The 19,859-nt window shown below is 37.0% G+C and overlaps 2 protein-coding genes across 5 annotated transcripts in view; one reads left to right on the top strand and one right to left on the bottom strand.

Moving 5' to 3' along the window:
* Positions 1-3,945: 3,945 nt before the first annotated feature.
* Positions 3,946-12,195, bottom strand: LOC115218405 (lipoyl synthase, mitochondrial). The gene is made up of 3 exons (XM_029788197.2): positions 11,899-12,195; positions 7,144-7,340; positions 3,946-4,722 (listed from the first exon to the last, which is right to left on the bottom strand). Exons 1-3 carry the CDS (start codon positions 12,090-12,092, stop codon positions 4,031-4,033), a joined length of 1,083 nt encoding a protein of 360 aa, XP_029644057.1. The 5' UTR covers positions 12,093-12,195; the 3' UTR covers positions 3,946-4,030.
* A 1,611-nt stretch (positions 12,196-13,806) lies between these two features.
* LOC115218415 (transcription initiation factor TFIID subunit 1) overlaps positions 13,807-19,859 on the top strand; it is a 79,983-nt gene continuing 73,930 nt past the window's right edge. For 2 of the 4 annotated variants that reach the window (XM_029788216.2, XM_029788215.2), the window contains exon 1: positions 13,807-13,939. The gene's annotated coding sequence lies outside the window, so the exon portion shown is untranslated. Of the gene's footprint in view, positions 13,940-16,481; positions 16,561-19,859 lie in introns of those variants that run through there. The other 2 variants (XM_036508307.1, XM_036508306.1) reach the window with 2 other exon arrangements.

Genomic DNA, 19,859 nt, shown 5'->3' with positions numbered 1-19,859 from the left:
AACTATAAGCTACATATTTCTCAGTGGACAATAAGGTAGGTATACTCTTTCTGACAAGGTTTAAAGAATAGAAATATTTCTGCTCACAAAAAGGTTTTTTCTTGTTATACAAATTATTACTCATTGTTCAAGATTTTTTCTTGTTATACAAATTATTACTCATTATGTGGCGGAAAATGAGTACTAGAGCACCTCTCTCCAAGCTGTTACATTCTGATATGCTATTGGGTCATTGGTAAGGGGGCTGCGAGAATGTTTGTGTCTGCTTGCAGCTACATAAGCACCTAAAACAATTAGTGAAAGCATGGTCAATCTTACTCTTGACTGCTAGGCTATATTTTACTGGCCAAAATCTTTGTAATTGTTTTTCTCAATCTAAAACCCTGTCAATTGATCAAAGTAGGCTTCAGTTGGCTATACTCTACTGTTGAGGTCCAATAGCCTAAAACATCCATTTTTGTGCTCCTTACCTACAAACAATAACTAGATTTTCTCTGAAGCATGTCAATTCGTTTTGTAAAACTAAACTTGGATTTCTTGAAATTATCTCCTGTTTAGGTGTTACTGAGTTTTTGTTTTCTTCCTCCAACTTAAAAGGAAATTTCAATTCATCATCATCATCATCATCATTTAACGTCCGCTCTCCATGCTAGCATGGGTTGGACGGTTCAACTGGTGTCTGGGGAGCCCGAAGGCTGCACCAGGCCAGTCAGATCTGGCAGTGTTTCTACAGCTGGATGCCCTTCCTAACACCAACCACTCCGAGAGTGTAGTGGGTGATTTTATGTGCCACCGACACAGGTGCCAGACGAGGCTGGCGAACGGCCACGCTCGGATGGTGTTTTTATGTGCCAATTACAAATTTTGTTATGTACATCATTTCGTACACCTTCCTTCAACACATTTACAATAAAGATGTCCAGTGATAATATCACACCCATTAGTGATTTGAAATTGCAAACTGTGAGGTGATAGTTCTACAAATATAATATCAGGTCCATTAGGTTATTCTAACTCTTTATTTCAACACGTCATTAGTTTCAGTCTTTTAGAAGAAAGTGAAACCACAACAAAATGTTGAGATCTTTAAGAACAGATGTAAAGTCAGAATTTTCTGGCCACGATCGGCATGTAAAAAGCACCAACCGATCGTGGCTGTTGCCAGCCTCCCCTGGCATCTGTGCTGGTGGCACGTAAAAAGCACCCACTACACTCATGGAGTGGTTGGCATTAGGAAGGGCATCCAGCTGTAGAAACGCTGCCAGATCAGACTGGAGCCTGGTGCAGCCTCCTGGCTTCCCAGACCCCGGTTGAATCGTCCAACCCATGCTAGCATGGAAAACGGACATTAAACGATGATGATGATGAAGATGATTACCTTTATCTCTAGAGTTTGTGTGTATATATATATATATATATATACTAGCAGAGATACCTGGTGTTGCTTGGGATTAAAATGGCGTGATACAGGAAAATGCAGCATTGATGACAAATCATTTGTGGAGTAAATGGTGGGCTAATTTGACTAAGCGACATGTCATGCGTCTGTTTGGAGGATTCTAGTCCCTAACCTGTCATGGAGAATTGGGGGTGGGGGGTATGTGATTTTTGAACCCACCGAAAAGCTGTCAGTGGATATAATCTCCTTTGTGGTGGTTGGCACTGCATCTAACACGACCCATCGTCTGAAGTTTTGACATCTCCTTTGGGTCTGTTGTCATACATCACTCATAAAGTCAATTTGAAGGAACTTTGGTTGTTGATTTGTGGGTAACAGGGAACCAATGAAGTGAGAGACTTGTCCTTGAACTTTGAACGTCGACATAAATCCATGTTCAACTATCTCCTTAGATGCACCAAATGATGTCATTTGAAATGCAGAATTGTATTGTCTGATATTGTTCAGAAAATCCTTTGACAGGATGATCCATAAGAGGTTGAGGAGGAGCTGGTAGTGCTGACAATCTTACCTTACCACCTGAGCAGTGCATAGCATTAGCTTCATTTGGATATTTTAAAGCTTTGCAGAAACAACAATTTGAGTTTAGCACACCAATTTGGACAGAGTTATTTTTATAAGAATGGGATGGATCATACCTGAAAGTAGCTCCAGTTGTGAGGAACAAATTTGTACATGTTCTGTCTCTGAGAGCTATTCTATTGGACCTCTGTCTAATCATTAAAATGTTGTTTTAATGATTCAGCATTAAGTGCTGCAGCATGCCTTTGCTGGTCTTGAAAAAGTTTCACCTCCCTTCTCTTTTGAGACTCTTGCCTTTGGTTTTCTACAATCCTTCTTGCTTTATGTTTCTGGAGCGATTGTGTCTTTTCTTTGGTGGCATATTTTTTTCAATATTGTAAATAAAAAATTACGAACATAGAAAAAATTATACATTAATCTCTATTTTTGTAAGCAGTTGTATGTATGTAGTAAGTCTATTTTTGTATGCAGTTTAAATGAACCAAATAGAAGCACATGTATGAACTGATAATTTAACGATAAATGCCATAATAATTATTATAGATAAATTTCTTACTATGTATATATATATATATATACATACATATTAAGCACATGTATTAAATGCTAATTTATGGGTAACTGTAAATATCTTGCAACTTTGCATCTACTGCGATAATTATTAACTGGTAATTGAATGGCAAATGTGTATTTTTATATTCCTTGGACCTGCCACCTCATTGTTTTTTGTCAAGAGTTTCACCTCCAACTGTTTGTTATGTCAGTCAACACACATATACTGACACACTATTCCACTGTTGTGGGCTGTAAAGACAGAAAGTTGCCGATGCATAATTTTGTTCACATTAGGATATAAATTATTCATTTATTTCAAATATAATAGAAATAAGATGATTTTAGTCTTATCACATTAGAATTAAAAGTGAAAGAATATCTCTTGACACGTAATACCGAACCAGTCTAAAAGATTTCTCCAGGCCTGCATTAGGCAAGAAGTTGAAAATTTTTTTCACCCATGACACTCCATGGACCCTAAGTTATGCAGATGTAAAATTTGAATGAAATCAGTTGGGGTACTTCTTGAGTGTTAGGGATTCACACATAGACACACATTCTCAGTTTTATATATAGATATATTATACATGCATATACACACACAACATTTTAGTCAGTTTAATTTCAGTCATTCTTGTTAGATGACATCTTGGATAATCCAGATTAAATCTGAACTAGGAATCTTTACATTTAAAGTAAGGTTGATAGTAATGTTAGTGGATGAAACTATAAAATTATTGTATTACATTTAGTTTAGAAATAAAAGTTTTCTAGTTTTAGTCCAGTCAAGTATTTTGTATATCTCCTGAAATAAGACCTGGTGACAATCAGAAACGAAATATTTGAAATGTAATGCAGCTACACATACAATAACTATACACTTTTAATGTAATGAAGTTATACATAATGTAAATATGCCCTCTAAATTATGGTGTAGTGATACACTTTGTAAATATACACTTTAAAGATAGTGTAACTATATATATATACAGTGGTATAGCTGTACATACTATAGACACTCTATAGTATAGGTATACATACTGGAGGGTATTTAGCTCACGAGTTAGATTCCTAGCAGTGTGTTATGTCCTTGAGCAAGACACTTTATTTCATGTTGCTCCAATCCATTCAGCTGGCAAAAATGAATAGTACCTGTATTTCAAAGGGCCAGCCTTGTCACCTCCTGTCTCATGCCGAATCTCCCCAAGAACTATGTTAAGGGTACACGTGTTGGTGCAGTACTCAGCCACTTACACGTTAATTTCATGAGCAAGCTGTTTTGTTGATCGGATCAACAGGAACCCTTATCGTAAGTAACGGAGTGCCACTAACTACTAAATATGCACCATAAAAAGACAAATTCCATCAAATTAACAATTATGAAATACAGAAAATGGACACAAACCAGGTAGAATTAACAGATTTTATTAACAATAAATATGATACCTACATTTACAGGAATTATAGTGAAGGAAATTTCTGACCTCTTTTCAACTAAGAAGCTGCCTTTTCCACCAAATTTTTCAGATAGAATTCTCCTGCTTTATAAGAAGATCTTACTAATGGGCCACTAGCAGTGTAAGCAAATCCTAATTTGTCACCGACTTCTTTCCAATATTGAAATTTATCTGGGTGAACATATTCTTTCACTTTAATGTGTCGTTTTGTTGGTTGCATATACTGACCCAAAGTCAAACAATCCACATTTATTTTCCTCAAGTCCTCCATTGTTTTTAAGATTTGGTCATCAGATTCTCCAAATCCTAACATAAGAGATGTTTTTGTGATTAACTTTGGCTTAGTTTTTTTGGCATGTTCTAGAACCTTCATTGATTGGTCATAGTTAGCACGAGGATCTCTCACAAGCCACTGGAAGTCTTTAACTGTTTCTACATTGTGAGCATAAACATTTAGTCCTGAGTTAGCAACTTTCTCAACAGATTCTAAGTCGCCACGAAAGTCAGAGGTAAGACACTCCACAAGAATCGTTGGCTTGTGGGCTTTCACCTGCTTTACTGTTTCAGCAAAATGGGCAGCTCCACCATCTGCGATGTCGTCACGGTCTACTGAAGTTATCACGATATAATCTACTAGCCAAGATGCGATGATCTTGGCTGTATTCACTGGTTCATCTGGGTCCGGTGGAGGAGGAGCTCGTGAAGTTTTCACAGAGCAGAAACGGCATCCTGCAAAATAATAATATTGTATTAGAATGAAATTTAAAATGGTTAAAGAGAAGAATAAAAACTGGTGCAGGGTAAAGGTGATTCTTTAGTCTTGTTGCAGATAACAACTGATGGAATGAATAGATGTACACAGTCCACACTGTGAAATGGTTAGTGGCAGGAAGGGTATCGAAACCAAAAGTATATGAGGCAACTATAAAGGCTGCTTGTTTTCACTGTTGTTGAGTTTATCAGACGAGAAAGGATCTCACTAAAACGCAAGATGTGTTAGAGCAGACCCCTTCGATCCCTGCCAGCAACAAAATAAAAAAAAAAGAATAAGGGGTGTAAAATAATGAAGATGTGAAGAAAGGTAAAAAGAAATAAGTTGTGGTTCTTAAAGTTATTAACATGTGAGTCAGTGAGAAACAAATATACTGTAGAGACAGACCAGATGTGAGGTCTAACAAGAGACAAGTTGACATAGGGTCCTGAGGAGATTTGAACTGCAAACATAAGGGGACATAACTTAATACTGTAAGTCATTTATTCGAGTGATCTACTGATTTTGGCAAGCAGCTGCGAAACAGATTTTTGAATAATTGTACAAAGCTAAAAATATTTTAGGGTGGGATGGTAGTGATGGTGGTGGTTATAGTTGGTTAAATCATCAAAAACACTATCAAACCCAGAATGATAAATAGATATGGTGTGATTGGAACATGCAAAATGTTCAGACAATGAGATAAAAGTGAAATAACCGAGTTTTATTATTAAAGTTGATGGATCTAGATTTTGTTTACAAATTGATATGGTTTGCTTGGTAAATGTAGTGGAATAATGTCCAAGCATTAACGTCTGAAGACTAAAATGGTGAGTATTTATAATATAGATGTAAGAATACTCCCAGTTGTTATTGGGGTGTTAAGAGTTGTGAAAACTTGATATGAAATGGAAATCAAAGAACTGCTATCAGGCAGCCCTCCTAGAATGTACCTATACTCTATGGAAAGAGGGAAAAAATCCCCCCAAAACAAAGGCTTTGAACCAAATGTACTCTACTTTAGAATTACAAAGAAACTCCAGTTTATTGTAAATTTTAAAATTTGGTTCATTAGTGTACTTTTCCAAGTTGAATCTCAGGAGATATTTAATTTTTTTCAAGAAAAATAGAGGTTTAAATTTTGAAAATTTTCACCCAGTCAGAAAACAGGATTTGGATGCTGTCATTTTGTGCATGATGTGTTTTAATATGAAACTGTAAATAAATCAACTTCTGCTTTATGCATGACATACAACCCCTCATAACTTCTTTATTTTTTGGAATTTTCATAAAAATTTTGCGAATTTGGTAATTCTACACTCGGGAATTCATACAATTATGCAAAAAAAACTGGGGTGGGGTGCGTGATTTAAGGCTTATTTGGGTGTTATTTTTAGCACTTCTCTCGACCAGAGTACAGGCAACAGAACACAGCATCAACACGCATGCTTTCGAATAGAATAAATATGTCAACATGTGCTATCTCACAGACAAAAGAGTTCTCATGTTTGGCTTGTTACTATGGAAACAGACATGAATGTGTCTTACAGTTGGTTAAAATTACCCCAAAATTACAAACTTTAAAAGCTAAAAACTCTTTATTTATTGATTCATGCCAATGATTCTGTCAGCTTGCCACATTAATCATCATCATCATCATTGTTTAACGTCCGCTTTCCATGCTAGCATGGGTTGGACGATTTTGACTGACGGCTGGTGAACCAGATGGCTGCACCAGGCTCCAATCTTGATTTGGCAGAGTTTCTACAGCTGGACGCCCTTCCTAATGCCAACCACTTCGAGAGTGTAGTGGGTGCTTTTTACGTTCCACTGGTACGGGGGCCAGTCAGGTGGTACTGGCAATGATCTCGCTCGAATCCTTTTACACATGCCACCAGCACAGGTGCCAGTAAGGCGATGTTGGTAACGATCATGCTCGAATGGTAATAATAATAATAACAACAACAATAATAGTTTCAAATTTTGGCACAAGGCCAGCGATTTCAGAGGAGGGGTAAGTTGATTACATTGACCCGTGCTCAAATGGTACTTAATTTTATCAACCCCAAAAGGATAAAAGGTGAAGTCGATCTCAGCAAAATTTGAACTCAGAATGTAGACAGACCAAATGCTGCTAAGCATTTTGCCTGAAGTGCTAATGATTCTACGAGCTTGCTGCCGCCTTAATAACACAAGGCCAGCAATTTTGAAGAGAAGGGGTTAGATTATACCAGTTCTTAACAAGCACTATATTTTATTGACCCTGAAAAGATGAAAGATCCTTGGTGGGATCTGAACTTAGGGTGTAAAAATTTGGAATTAATACTACCAAGCATTTTCTCCAATGGTCTAACACTTCAATCAAATAAATTATATTATATAAGAATGAAGAAACCAACCTCGTGTGCACAATTCGCCAAGGATCATAATAGTAGCAGTGGCTGTACCTTTCTCTCCACTCCAACATTCTCCAATGTTTGGACACTTGGCCTCTTCACATACAGTGTGTAATTTATTGTTCCGTAAACTTGCCTTTATTTCACTGTAGCTCTTGCCAATTGGAATTTCTGTCTTCACCCATTCAGGCAACCGAAGTCTATGAATTTGGAACGAAAAAAAAGACTGTGAGACAAACAGGAACTTAATTTATATTGACAAGTTGTAAATTTTATTCAATGTCTGATGCATTGACATGCACAGGTTTTTTAATGCCTGCAGGAGATACATAAATGTTACCACATCTATTTACTCTCACATTTAACACCTTATTTTTCAGGCCTACATAGAGAAAGCAACAGGAAATAACGCTAGTGAGCTTGAACAAATACACTTCAGTTATGACATAAGAGGTTACATTTAGAAGTAATTACACTGTTACTTTAGAGAAAGAGGAGGGGGAAGTATATTTAATCTATATATATAAAATCCACTGTGAGTGTGTGTGTGTTACCTCTAGAAATATAAATATATACAACCCATGTTTCACTATACGTTTATGAAAGTTAAATCATAAACACCTGTATCTCATATATATCACTTTATGAATAAAAGTAAAAATTTGATCTCCACAGCTGTTTTATATTTGTACTTTGTGTTTGAAATATTGGAATGGAACTGCAGAAAGAAACTCATTCGCTCCTCAAATTTTTTGAATTAATTTAACTGAACACGTGGAGTTCTAAACATTGGTTATATGTCAATAAAACCACACACACATACATATGTACAGTAGAAAGATAGAATGAACAAGCCAAGAAGTTGGTATTGGTTTAGCACGTGATTTATATAGCTTATTGTAAAGCTGTTACAATAGAGTGTAAAACATTTCTATTGTAACAGCTCTGCAATTATCTTTAGATATGTAAATTCCATGTTCTAAACAAGGGCTGGCCAACCTGAGGCCCATGGGCTGCATGTAGACCGCAGACTTTTATCTAGCAGCCTGCTTGATACTTTCTTGAAGTATTATGTTTAATTTCAAAATAAAATTGTTTGTGTACAATATTTGTTTCAAAATAAATTTAAAATTTATAAGTGGTAATAAAGCAGTTGCCTACAATTTTATAATTTTAAACAAACGAAACGTATGAAAAAATTCTTGATCCTGTAATTTGATTATTTGACTATTAGTGCATAGAGTATACAAGCAGCCCTCAAAAAACTTTCTGTGATTAAAGTGGCTTGAAATGTAATTCAAGTTGGCCAGGCCTGTTTTAAACCAATACCAATTTGTTTGCTTGTTCAATCTGTCTTTCTACTGTACACGTATCTGTTCAATGATAAATCACTTACAGCCATTTGTTGATAGATAGTGACGACACCACTTTGTTTAAGACACAGTTCAGTTTGGAATTTTGTTTGTTTATTTGTATTTATGTGAGTGTGTGTGTGTGCATGTGTGCGTGCATGCATGAATGCATACATGCATGTATGTATGTGTGTGTATCATCATCATCCTTGTTGAATGTCCGCTTTACATGCTGGCATGGGCTGGATGGTTTGATTGTGGGCTGGCAAGCCAGAAGGCTGCACCAGGCTCCAATCTGATCTGGCAAAGTTTCTACATCTGGATGCCCTTCCTCATGCCAACCACTCCAAGAGTGTAGTAGGTGCTTTTAATGTGCCACCAGCATGAGGGCCAGTCAGGTGGCACTGGCAACTGCCATGCTCAAATGGTGTTTTTTATGTGCCACCGGTACAGGAGCCAGTCAGGCAATGATCATGCTCGAATGGTGCTTTTTATGTGCTACCGGCACGGAAGCCATTCAGGCAGCACTGGGAATGATCACAACAAGTCCTACCCGAGGATGATGGAACACTGGCTGAACCTCAAGACCCGCATGAAACAACACGCTGTCCTGGCCTGCTCTTGGCGCAGAAGACATCACACCTTTGATGTTCTCACCCAAGCCATGATGGACACCCATTACAAGTTCCATCTGCAAGACAAGGTGACCAAGACGATGATGGACATCGGCAAAAATTTTGTCACGGCATTTATGCAGTTTGGTACAGAAGTTGAACCCTTGTCAGACATTCCTGAGGCTGCTGCTAATCCAGACAAGGAGAGTGTTGAGGATGTGGACAAATTTGAGTACATCTCTATTGATGCTGCCCTTGATGAGTCCAGTGGCCTGGGCCTCAACCTGCCAGTGCACATGAAATGTGCAGCCCATACCTTCAATTTGGTAGTCGGCATGGATGCTGACAAGGCTCTTGACAACACTTTGTTCAAGTTGGCTAACAGGAAGGCCATGTCCAAGGCACAGCAACTGTGGAATCTGCAGAGCCACAGCATAGTGGCGGAAAACAGCGTTCTGGATGCATTGAAGAGGATGATGGTGGTCTCCAACAGTACCAGATGGAACTCTTCCAATGTCTCTTGTTGTCCTCAACAACCTGCTGGAGAAGAATAGCGGAGCTGTCCACAGGGTGTTGACACAGCTGAAGCTGCAGACCTTCACTAATTCTGATGTCAGCTTCTTGACAGAGTATGCCCAGGTGATGTCTAATGTTGCCAAAGCCTTGAATAAAATCCAGTGGGAGGACCAGGCCTATCTTGGGAGTCTTCTGCCAACTGTAGTGGCTACTGTTATGAAGTTGAAGGAGACCAAGTTCAAACATCTCCTGTACTGCAGTCCTCTAGTAGATGCAATACTGGCAGGCATCACGAAAAGGTTTGGGCTCCTCCAAGAACACCTGGAGTGCCAACTGGCTGATGCCTTCCAACCCAAGTTTCGCCTGTTCTGGCTGGAGCAGTGTAATAATAACCAAGTTAGTAGAGTAACGAATGCCTTAGAGACCATCATAGAGACAGCTCTAATGGAAACAAATAAGGAGGACAGCTAGCATGTACACATGTATGACGTATGTATATATGCAAGTATGTATTTATGTATGTATGTATGCATGAATGTCGTGTTTCTATGCCTACTGCTTGATAACCAGTGGTGTTTTTTTTTAAAGTTTGCATAACTGAGTGGTGCAGCAAAAAGGGAATATTATTTCCCTTAAATAGGGAAATGATATTACATTATATACTCCTAGACATACTCTTCTACAAGTGGCTCACAGATGAGAGAGAGTGAGAGAGAGAGGAATCGACCCCAAAAGGATGAAAGGCAAAGTTGACCTCGGCAGAATTTAAATTTCCGAGGGTTCCACCTCACCCCGTTTTCCGGACCAAAAAAAAATGGAGTTTGTGGCATTAGGAGGTCACCGTAACGAAATAAAAAACAAAAACAATTTTAATGATTCCGGGATAGCGGAGTAGGGTGGGGTGGGGGCACATTAGGAGGCCAGGGTATTTGATTCCACGCAAAAAATCCGAGTTTTTTTTCCTCAGTGAAAATCATGCAGGTATACTTCCCAAAATTTACCAAGTAGGTATACAACTAAATACCGCAAGGTACTTCGTCCATCATTCAACCGATTTTGTCAATCTATGATTCTGGGATAAGAATCAGGTTCACTGATGGGAATCGAACCTCGAATTTATTGCTTGTCAAGAAGATGCGTTCCCAATTACACCACTACTTGCTAATTCAACACATGCAAGTCTCTCTCTCTCTGTCTATCCATCAATTAATGAATGAATCAATTAATAAACGATTCAGAAAGGAATAAGGGTCACGTAATTAGGTTCTTCAACTTAGAGCGCTGGCCTTAACTCTGGGTGCACGGTTCCTTACAGCCGAAACAGTTGCAAACTAATGAAGGCGATTATATAACTTCTTTTATAATTCATTCATTAATTAAATTTAATATTCCATCCGGTACTGACCCTCAGGTTCAAAAAAGAGTCCGGAGTGAACTTCTCATCGTGGAGTAATATAGGACCAAATGGTCAGTCATTTCTGTTGAAAATCTTTTAGGAGATGCTTTAGAACATTATTATTATGGCATTCCTTCGATATAACTCGACGACTTCGGGTATTTCTGTGCCAAATGAGATGCCGAAATGGGAGGAGAAGAAAGTTAATATGGGTTCGAAATCATGCAAGCAATATCTTATTTTAAACTTTAAGAAAAAAGTCTTGCATATTTGTTCTGACCTGCTTCATGTGTGTATGTAAAACCCGCAAATTTCCAAGCAGAAAACAGAATCGAAGTTTATGCATCAGACGCGTTATTTTCAATGTGTCTGTTCGAGTTTAGCTGTTGACGATACAACAGAGACAATGCTTTTATGAATGTCATAAAATGCGTTAGGCAGTATTATACTGTATAATTCAAAATTCAAGAATGTTTTGCGGATTTTACACAACCCATAAATACATAAAAAGAGAACAGGCACACACATAGACAAGGAATGGCATTATTAGTTTTGGCCTTAAAAAATATCTCGGCGTTATGTAATGTGTACACAAGTTATATAAAGCAAAACGTGACTTGTGTAGATGAATGACCATAGATAAGATAAAGATTACATATTTCATCATTTACGATGTCGTTACACGATCTCGTTTCACATCAAAGCCTTCTTTATATAAGCAAAATATAAACAACAAAGGTATCTCTGAACTCTTGAGTATTTCTATCAAATAACTGAGCAATTTTACAGCAACTTATCCATGTCCCCATACATAGGACTGTGGGACTAATATTCTTAAAAGGAATTAATCGGTAAATAAAAGTGGACAGCAAACAATTACCTTTCACCTTTTTTCCTGTGGATATTTTTTTGAGGCTCGTCATCTAAGATGAAATCAGCTAAATCCGGACCGCTTGCTAAATGTTCTTTCTGTTTTTTGGTGAGGGAAGCATAAAATCTATGGCAACATTGGGGCCGTTGTCTAGCCCAATGCTGGAGTGTTATGCTATAAGCAGTGCGGTGAATGAAGGCCATCTCATCTGAGTGGAGGGAATCAATGCTGCTTACACAAAACCACTGAAGGTCGTCAGTGTGCAAGGGACGTAACTCTAGTAATCTTTATTGCTAACATTAAAAGATTTAACTTTTTTTTTTATCCCTCCCTCCACACATAAAACGATAGCTTGCTTATATAATTATGTAAACAAACTGTCCTGCTTTGCTTTCTGTATATATTTTGCGGCCTACACGATTGTTGATATTAATCAAATGAAACTCAGACTATAACAACACTCCTCATCACAGCTTGAACGTGCGGAAAAGCATAAGTGTCACCTCATCACGTAACCTTTCTCCTTCCCTACACACAATATATATATATATATATATATATATAAAGCAAAAGAAAACGAGAGCTTATATAACTATTATGTAAACAAACTGTCCTGCTTTACTTTATATACTTCGAGACTTACACGATTGTAGATTTTAATTAAATGAAATTCAACCTATAATATTACACTTCAGTTTTCCTTTGGATATACAGGATTATACAGATTTCTAAATAGTTTTATTTTTGTCGTGCGATTTAAATTCAAATCGCATTACATGACGCGCGTACACATTTTTACACACAATGAGGTTTAGTTTGCAAAATTCCACCCACAAGAAATTTATTGGTTAGCCCAACGATATAGTAGAAGATACTTATCATAGGTGTCGCAAAGTGGGACCGAACCCCGAACCATGTGCTTGAAAAACAAACTTAACAATCACATAACTTGAATGCAATAACTGTTTACTTTAAACCGTTTTTGCTTTTAATTTTGTACATTGTGACGAATATCACAAATGTAAATAATAACGACAGAAGTTTAATAAATTATCTGTATAGGGAGTATGAAAGTGAGGGAGGGATTTAATATCTATGTATAGTGAATAGAAATAGAATGTGATTTATGTTAACGATGCAGGAATGAAATATAAATCATAGAACGCACCGTTAAGTTCAACAGAAAAAAAACCAACAAATCGGTCATCAATAAACATTTTACGAGCCAAACATCAACGGCGGCGAAACTACCTAGTCGCAAGATTTGCTAGAAATAGCAGTTAAAATCCTTCCGATTCGAGCACTATATTTTTAAAATGGAATGACATTATATAATGTGGTCCTGCATCCATTGTGATTTAAACAAATCTTCAAGTGGTTGCAAGAAAACGAACAAGATCCCACTATGATAAAAATAAAAACAAGATAGGATGATGATTACAGCTAGAACGCCTTCGATGGATTTTGACAGTGGTTGTCCATATACATTTGAGCTACCCGTTAGAAATAGCAGCCAAAATCATATCCTAGTGTTAAAGAAAAGAAAAAGACAAAAGATAATGTAGTCCTAGATATACAAGGAGAGTTTACGAAATATACACTTATATATACTTCTATAAAGGTTAGGGAAAGACCAGGTTGACCATAGAATAACTGGGACTGAATTAATATATGTATATCAACCAATGAGGGAGCTCGTATGTGGTCGCTCAACCTGCTAGAAGCACCAGTCCTGGATATCTGTTTATAGATGTGATGGATGGTTACGACTGGCTTGTCTTTGATCTTAGGTATACTCAGTTAATTAATAATAAACAAAAGAGTTAAATAACAAAATACGTCAAAGAAAGCTGTAGTAAAACTAACAACACTGAGGAAGAACCAGTACAGACAATTTTTTTATTTAGTAGTGAAACTAAACTTCCGTCGACCGATTACGAATGATATGATTGGACGGAGTGAGTCACGTGGTTAACTGATGCATGCTGGGTGCAAGGTATCCTTCCACACACCGATCTGGTTAGTGTTATAAAAGCTAAGTCATTTGACGGTGAGCATTCATTCTGGCTCTGTTTTCTCTGCTTTCAACTTCTTTTCTCAATAATTTTTTCCTCGCAATTTTATAAGTAAAGCCCATAACAATTAACAATCAAATACAAAACACACAGACAACAACAGATTTTATTTCTTCGCTCCATAATAATCCTCTCAAACTGTCTCACCCCTAACTTAACTATTCTTCTTCAATCTCTCTCAGAGCTGACTAAAACAATAATATTGATGGTGTTTCACATCACTCATCGTTGTTCCATTTATAAACACAGATTTCTTCATGCTTTGCCCTTTATTCCTCTTCACTCACCAACTGTATTTGCCTTAATTACTTTTATTTAATTCCATCAAGCCCTAATTTATCAATTACTTACCATTTATGTTTTATACCTTCTCAACTTACGAGTTTAGATTTATTTCTGAGGAGAAAACATTTCTTCCAGCTGATGTCTCTCTGTTTATTGTTGTTTTCCCATCGTTCTTTTTGTCATAACTTTTTTTTTAATTATTTAAAATCATTTCCAACATCAAATATATATATATATATATATATATATATATATATATGACAAACCAGTGCTATTAAATACATTTCCACCAGAGACTATATATATATACATACATACATACATACTTGGATTGTTTATCTAAATGTACTTGTCTTAACTCTTCAATCTGAACTTTTGCCAAATCATTAACTAAACTTAGTAAAACTACTGTACACTTGTTTAGCCACGAGTCAGACCCGATCCCGTAGACCATTAACAGGTTTTTGCTTTTGTTTATATCAATGTGCCCAGTATTACATTATATAATATGTCCCATGTCCTTCGCTTTAAAACGTCAGGTTGTGGATTGGTAGGAAGACTTGGTAGCTGTTTCTAGCAAATTGATTGTCCATGTACTTCGGCCCCAGGTCAACCCTAAGCCAGTAGACCTATGATTAAAGACAATACAGTTGTTACGATCTCGTCCTATTTATATGCATTGTGTAAATTAGGGATACACCTGTCGCCTCCTTTTTTTAAAGACATTAATAATGGTTCGTGAGTTTGGGTGCTATTTCTAGCAGGTCTAGCTATATAGAGCAGGCATGGGCAACCTTTCTCGAGAAGCGGCTCGTACGAAATGTGGTTCATCATCAGGCGGCAACACTACTAAAATTTAAAAGTAATTTTATATTAAATGCACCATTCAGAAAGTCCCGCGGACCGTAGTTTGCCCTAGATTGATATAGAGACTAATCAGTTACCTTGTTTTCTTATTGCAATGATGGTCGTAGTTGCAGTGGTGATTAGTAATTTGTTCTGGATCCAAACTTCTTCATGTTTTTACCTGTTGAATTTTTGAAGTCAATGATGTCTTGTTTCGAAATCTCAAGACAACAATTTATTTTACAAATGAGCGCGCCAACTTTTGATATGAATTTTCCCTTAATTTTAAATATCTTTATCAATGTTTCTTAAGACGGGGCTGTGACAGTATTTTGGTGGGGCATATGTAACAAGTGAATAACACTTGTTCGATAATATATACATACATTTAATACACTTTGATATGTTTCGGCCAAATTGGCCCAGGCCACGTTTAACTTAATAGTATCACCTGATGGAATCTATTAAGTCATTTTAAAGTCAAGTTTTGTGGTATCATAGCTCATTCAAGTTGGAAGTTGTTGACTGAGATATAGGTGGCTTGCCCGGTATCCCTTGAAGAAATTTGTCCTGACATCGTTCGAAGGTGATGGGATTTTTTAAATTTATTTTAGGATAATGTTTGGATCTTCTCTGTTTGAACGGCAGTTTTTAACATAATTTCTAGGTAACTAAAAAATTTTAAACTTCGTATACTGGTAGAATGTGTTTATAAAACATCTTTCTCTCTTGGCTTTATTGAGAAAATTCTATAGTTTGTAAGATATTTGTTGTTTTTTTTCTAAAATTTCAACCAATCAATGACGTCTATTGAGGTAAAAAAAAACATTCTGTGCCGAATGAATATGTCCCTCGATTAAGAAACAGATTGGGTTTATTTACATTTGTGATGAAAAAAAGATACCCTCCCCCCTAACCCAACCCTAAAACAGATTGAAATGCAATAGATTGATACTAGGGTCATAATTATGGGTGACAATTTCATATGACACAGCTAGAGAAAACTGCCGTTCAAACTGAAAAGATCCTGCTTTTTTTTGAAAACTGAAGTGTGATGTGGGAGGAGAAAAGATCGAGAAACTGATGTATTTGGTAACTTTAACCTACTAGAAATTATAATCAAATCTCCTTCAAATCATATCTTGTCTTATAGAAGGGGTCATGTAGGATTGTGTGGTCTAGATACACTGTCTAAAAAACAGACGGTATAAGTCACGGCAGGAATACCATTGATCTGCTTATGATTTACTTGATACTAAGCAACAACAGGTGTCATAACATTTTGTATTCTTGATGTTGTTTTTGCCCCTCCTTAAATTACATATTGAAAAAGAAAATGCATTTTCTTGGGCATCTTTCTATTTTATGTTTTATCCAGTTGCATCTGTGTGTGTATCATCATTGGGGAACACTGGTTGGAACTTACTTGTCTAACAGACAATGTTTATCAAATTTTATCTATTAGGTATTTCACGCAATTAATCGTATTTTGTTGGTTACTGTATTTATATTTATTTAAAATCATTTTTAAATTCTTAACACCAACGTATCAATAACTGTTAGGATCGATCTAATGAAGGAGCCTCTATGCAGTTCTGAACCTGCGAGAAAAAAAGTAAAATCGCGATCAAATCGCATTCTGCTTTCTTGACAAAAAAGAAAGATATATTGAATAGTATAGTCATTAATATATAGAAAGATGAGATGGTCATAGAACTGCATTGATCTTAGGTCTGCTTGGTCAGGGTTTATCTGGGTCTTTTGTTATTGTTCCTGCTTGGCAAGAAATTTTATCTGAGATGAAATGTAGAAGTGAAGATTGCTGTATCAGAGTAGATACAACTGTCTGTCAGTAGCTCTCGTCCGTCCTCATGCTCTGAGTTCAAATTCCGCCATGGTCGACTTAGCCTTTAGTCCTGTTGGAATCGATAAAATAGTACCAGTTGAGCACTGGGATTCATGTAATTGACTTACCCTCGCCGTCAAACCTGCTGGTCTTGTACCAAAATTTGAAACCACTATTTTAGGTTGATGCAAGAACCTGAATCAAATCTATGTAAATATGTAATATGGCTTCAGGCAAGTGAGAGAAATCACGACCACCACCAAGACTACCATTACCAAAACCACTACCACTGCCACCATCGTCATGGTAGAATTGATAGAGTGACAGACAAAATGTCTTACAATATTTGGTAGCATCTCTTTGTTGTCTGAACTATATCCTAATATCATAAACTTAACCCTTTAGCATTCAGATTACTCTGCCAAATGTAATGCTTATTTATTCACATTATTTTGAATTTACGTGATGCCTTATCTTGTATCTGTGAAATTTTTATGACGTGAATGTTTAACTTTAGAATGACATTGTGGGGTAAGTGTGAGAGGCTAGATCTTGCTAGTTTGAACGTAAGATGTAGAATACTTTGATCAGATATGGCCGGTTTAAATACTAAAGGGTAAAGCCAGTAAAATATAATACCAGTGAAGTATTGCATTTGGCCCAATTGACTCTGCTTTTCTCTCCCAAACATGCTCTTCTTGTACCAAAATTTGAAATCATCATCATCATCAGTTTGCTTTCCATTTGGTATACCATATGGATTTGTTATTGACTTTGATGTCTGTATTTCTGCATGTATCTGGTACAGCCCTTAAGGCCATTATGCTACCCACCCAGCTTCCTTAGTGACCACCAAATCACAATTCATTTCCTGAATATTGATTTTTTTTCAGTAGTTTATTTTTATTGCATGCTTTTACTTCACATCCAAGCACAGCTCATCGCCTACTGGATACATGCAGTGTTTTGTTTTTTTATATTTTCTACTACTACTACTACTACTATTATTATTATTATTATTATTATTATTATTATTATTGTTGTTGTTGTTGTGAGCTACTAGAATCATTAGCTTACTGGACAAAATGCTTAGCAGCAATTCTTTTGGTTTTATATTCTGAGTTCAAATTCTGCTGAGGTCAATTTAGCTTTTCATCCTTTCGAAGTTAAATACTAGTTGAATACTGGGGTTCATGCAATTGACTAACCCCCTTCTACAAAATTTCAAGCCTTGTGCTTATAGTAGGAATGATAATAGTTATTACTAAGGCAGGGAGCCTGCAGAGTTGTTAGTAAGCTAGGTAAGATTTTTAACAACATTTCTTCTACCTCTTTATTTTCTGAGTTCTGATGCTACTGAGATTAACTTTGCATTTTATCCTTTTGGAGTCGATAAAATAAGTACCAGTTGTAGACGGGTCGATGTAATCAACTCATTCCCTCCCCCAAAATTGCTGCCCTTGTGACAAAATTTGAAACCCTTATTATTATTATTATTATTATTATTATTATATTATTATTATTTAGGCATTGATCTGGCAGAAATATTAACATGTTGGAAAAAATGCTTAGTTTCATTTCTTCTGTCTTTATGTTCTTAGTTCAAACTCTGCTGAGGTTGTAATCGTCTAGACCCCTCCCCCAAATTTCAGATTATTGTTGTTGTTGCTATCATGAAAATAGTCTGGTCAGGGAAGCACAAACATGTGCAATCCTGAAGAAGTCTATCCATGGCAACCTCCACCTTACATGATACATCATAGAGGGGGTTGGGACTAAAGCTGGCTTCAGTGGGGCCCCAATCCATTTGGATCAATCTAGAGCATTTGATAGGGTCGACCATCACTACATTGAAACTGTCCTGAAAGCGGCTGGTTTTTTAACTATTTCCAGAGGCTAGATTGCTGCAATTCACAGTGGCGCCTGCTCAGTGGTAATAGTAATTGGTCACCTGTTGGAACCGTTTTGCATTACATGCTTGGTTCGTCACCTCGTCTGTATGTGCTGGCTCTTGAGCCACTGCTGCAGAAGTTGAAACAGTTAAGGGGTGTCAGTGTCAGCATATGAAGATGATGTCGTCATCATGGTGTCAAATGCCACCAATGTGGGGATGGTTGGCACTATTCTAAAGGAATATGAGTCTGTTGCAGGGGCCAATATCAATGCCGACAAGTCAGTGGGTTTGTGGCTGAGCAACTGGAGAGGCAGGTCAATGCTGTTGGATGGCATCTTGGGATGTTGGACTGATGGGCCAGTTTAACTGCTCAGGGTCCGGTTCAATCCCAGCCTCCAAGTGGATAAGGACTGGGATGAGGTGACGAATAGGGTGGCCAGTCTTACCCAGAAATGGGCAGCGAGGAAGCTGTCCCTGAAAGGTCAGGCAGAGGTGGCAAATGCCTACATTGCCTTCATTATCAGTTATTACCTGACTATCATGCCCTACCTTGGTTATTGCTTGACCAGGTTGGAGCATCTCTTATTTATTTTCTTGTGGAAGGGACATGTTCCAATGGTCAGGTGGTCAGTCTGCTGCCAGCACACTCTGCTTGGTGGCTTAGGCAAGCTGTGGCTTCTGATGTGAAAACACGCACTGAAGTTGTGCCATCTGCAATGATTTCTGGCAGTGAGCATGAGTGTGCTCTATTTATTTTTTATTTTTACTATTGTATGCTGTGTATACTTCCTATACATTTATATAAGCATATCATTTTTCTCTCATTTCTTTATATGTAAATCCCCATACTTAATGTATGTCTTTGTATTGTCCTCCTCATCCTTCACCCTACTGGCAAATAAAAAGAAATTATTATTATTATTATTATTCAGTAGTCTTGTTTTTATAATGTGCTTTCACCGTACTACCGTGCGCTTTGGGTATATGCTGTAGTTTGTTGTGATACTCTTATAGTTACTGTATT

This window comes from Octopus sinensis, linkage group LG13, assembly GCF_006345805.1.
Source record: "Octopus sinensis linkage group LG13, ASM634580v1, whole genome shotgun sequence".
Classification (NCBI taxonomy): Eukaryota; Metazoa; Mollusca; class Cephalopoda; order Octopoda; family Octopodidae; genus Octopus; species Octopus sinensis.
Note: the sequence above shows the minus strand (reverse complement) of the source record. Positions and strands in the feature narration are given on the sequence as shown.

Excerpts from the sequence above, each read along its gene's own strand:
- LOC115218405 (XM_029788197.2), bottom strand. The coding sequence starts at position 12,092 with ATGGCCTTCATTCACCGCACTGCTTATAGCATAACACTCCAGCATTGG. Across the intron at positions 7,341-11,898 it reads CACAGGAAAAAAGGTGAAAG|ACTTCGGTTGCCTGAATGGG; the intron begins GTAATTGTTTGC and ends CCAAATTCATAG. Across the intron at positions 4,723-7,143 it reads TGGCGAATTGTGCACACGAG|GATGCCGTTTCTGCTCTGTG; the intron begins GTTGGTTTCTTC and ends ATTATTTTGCAG.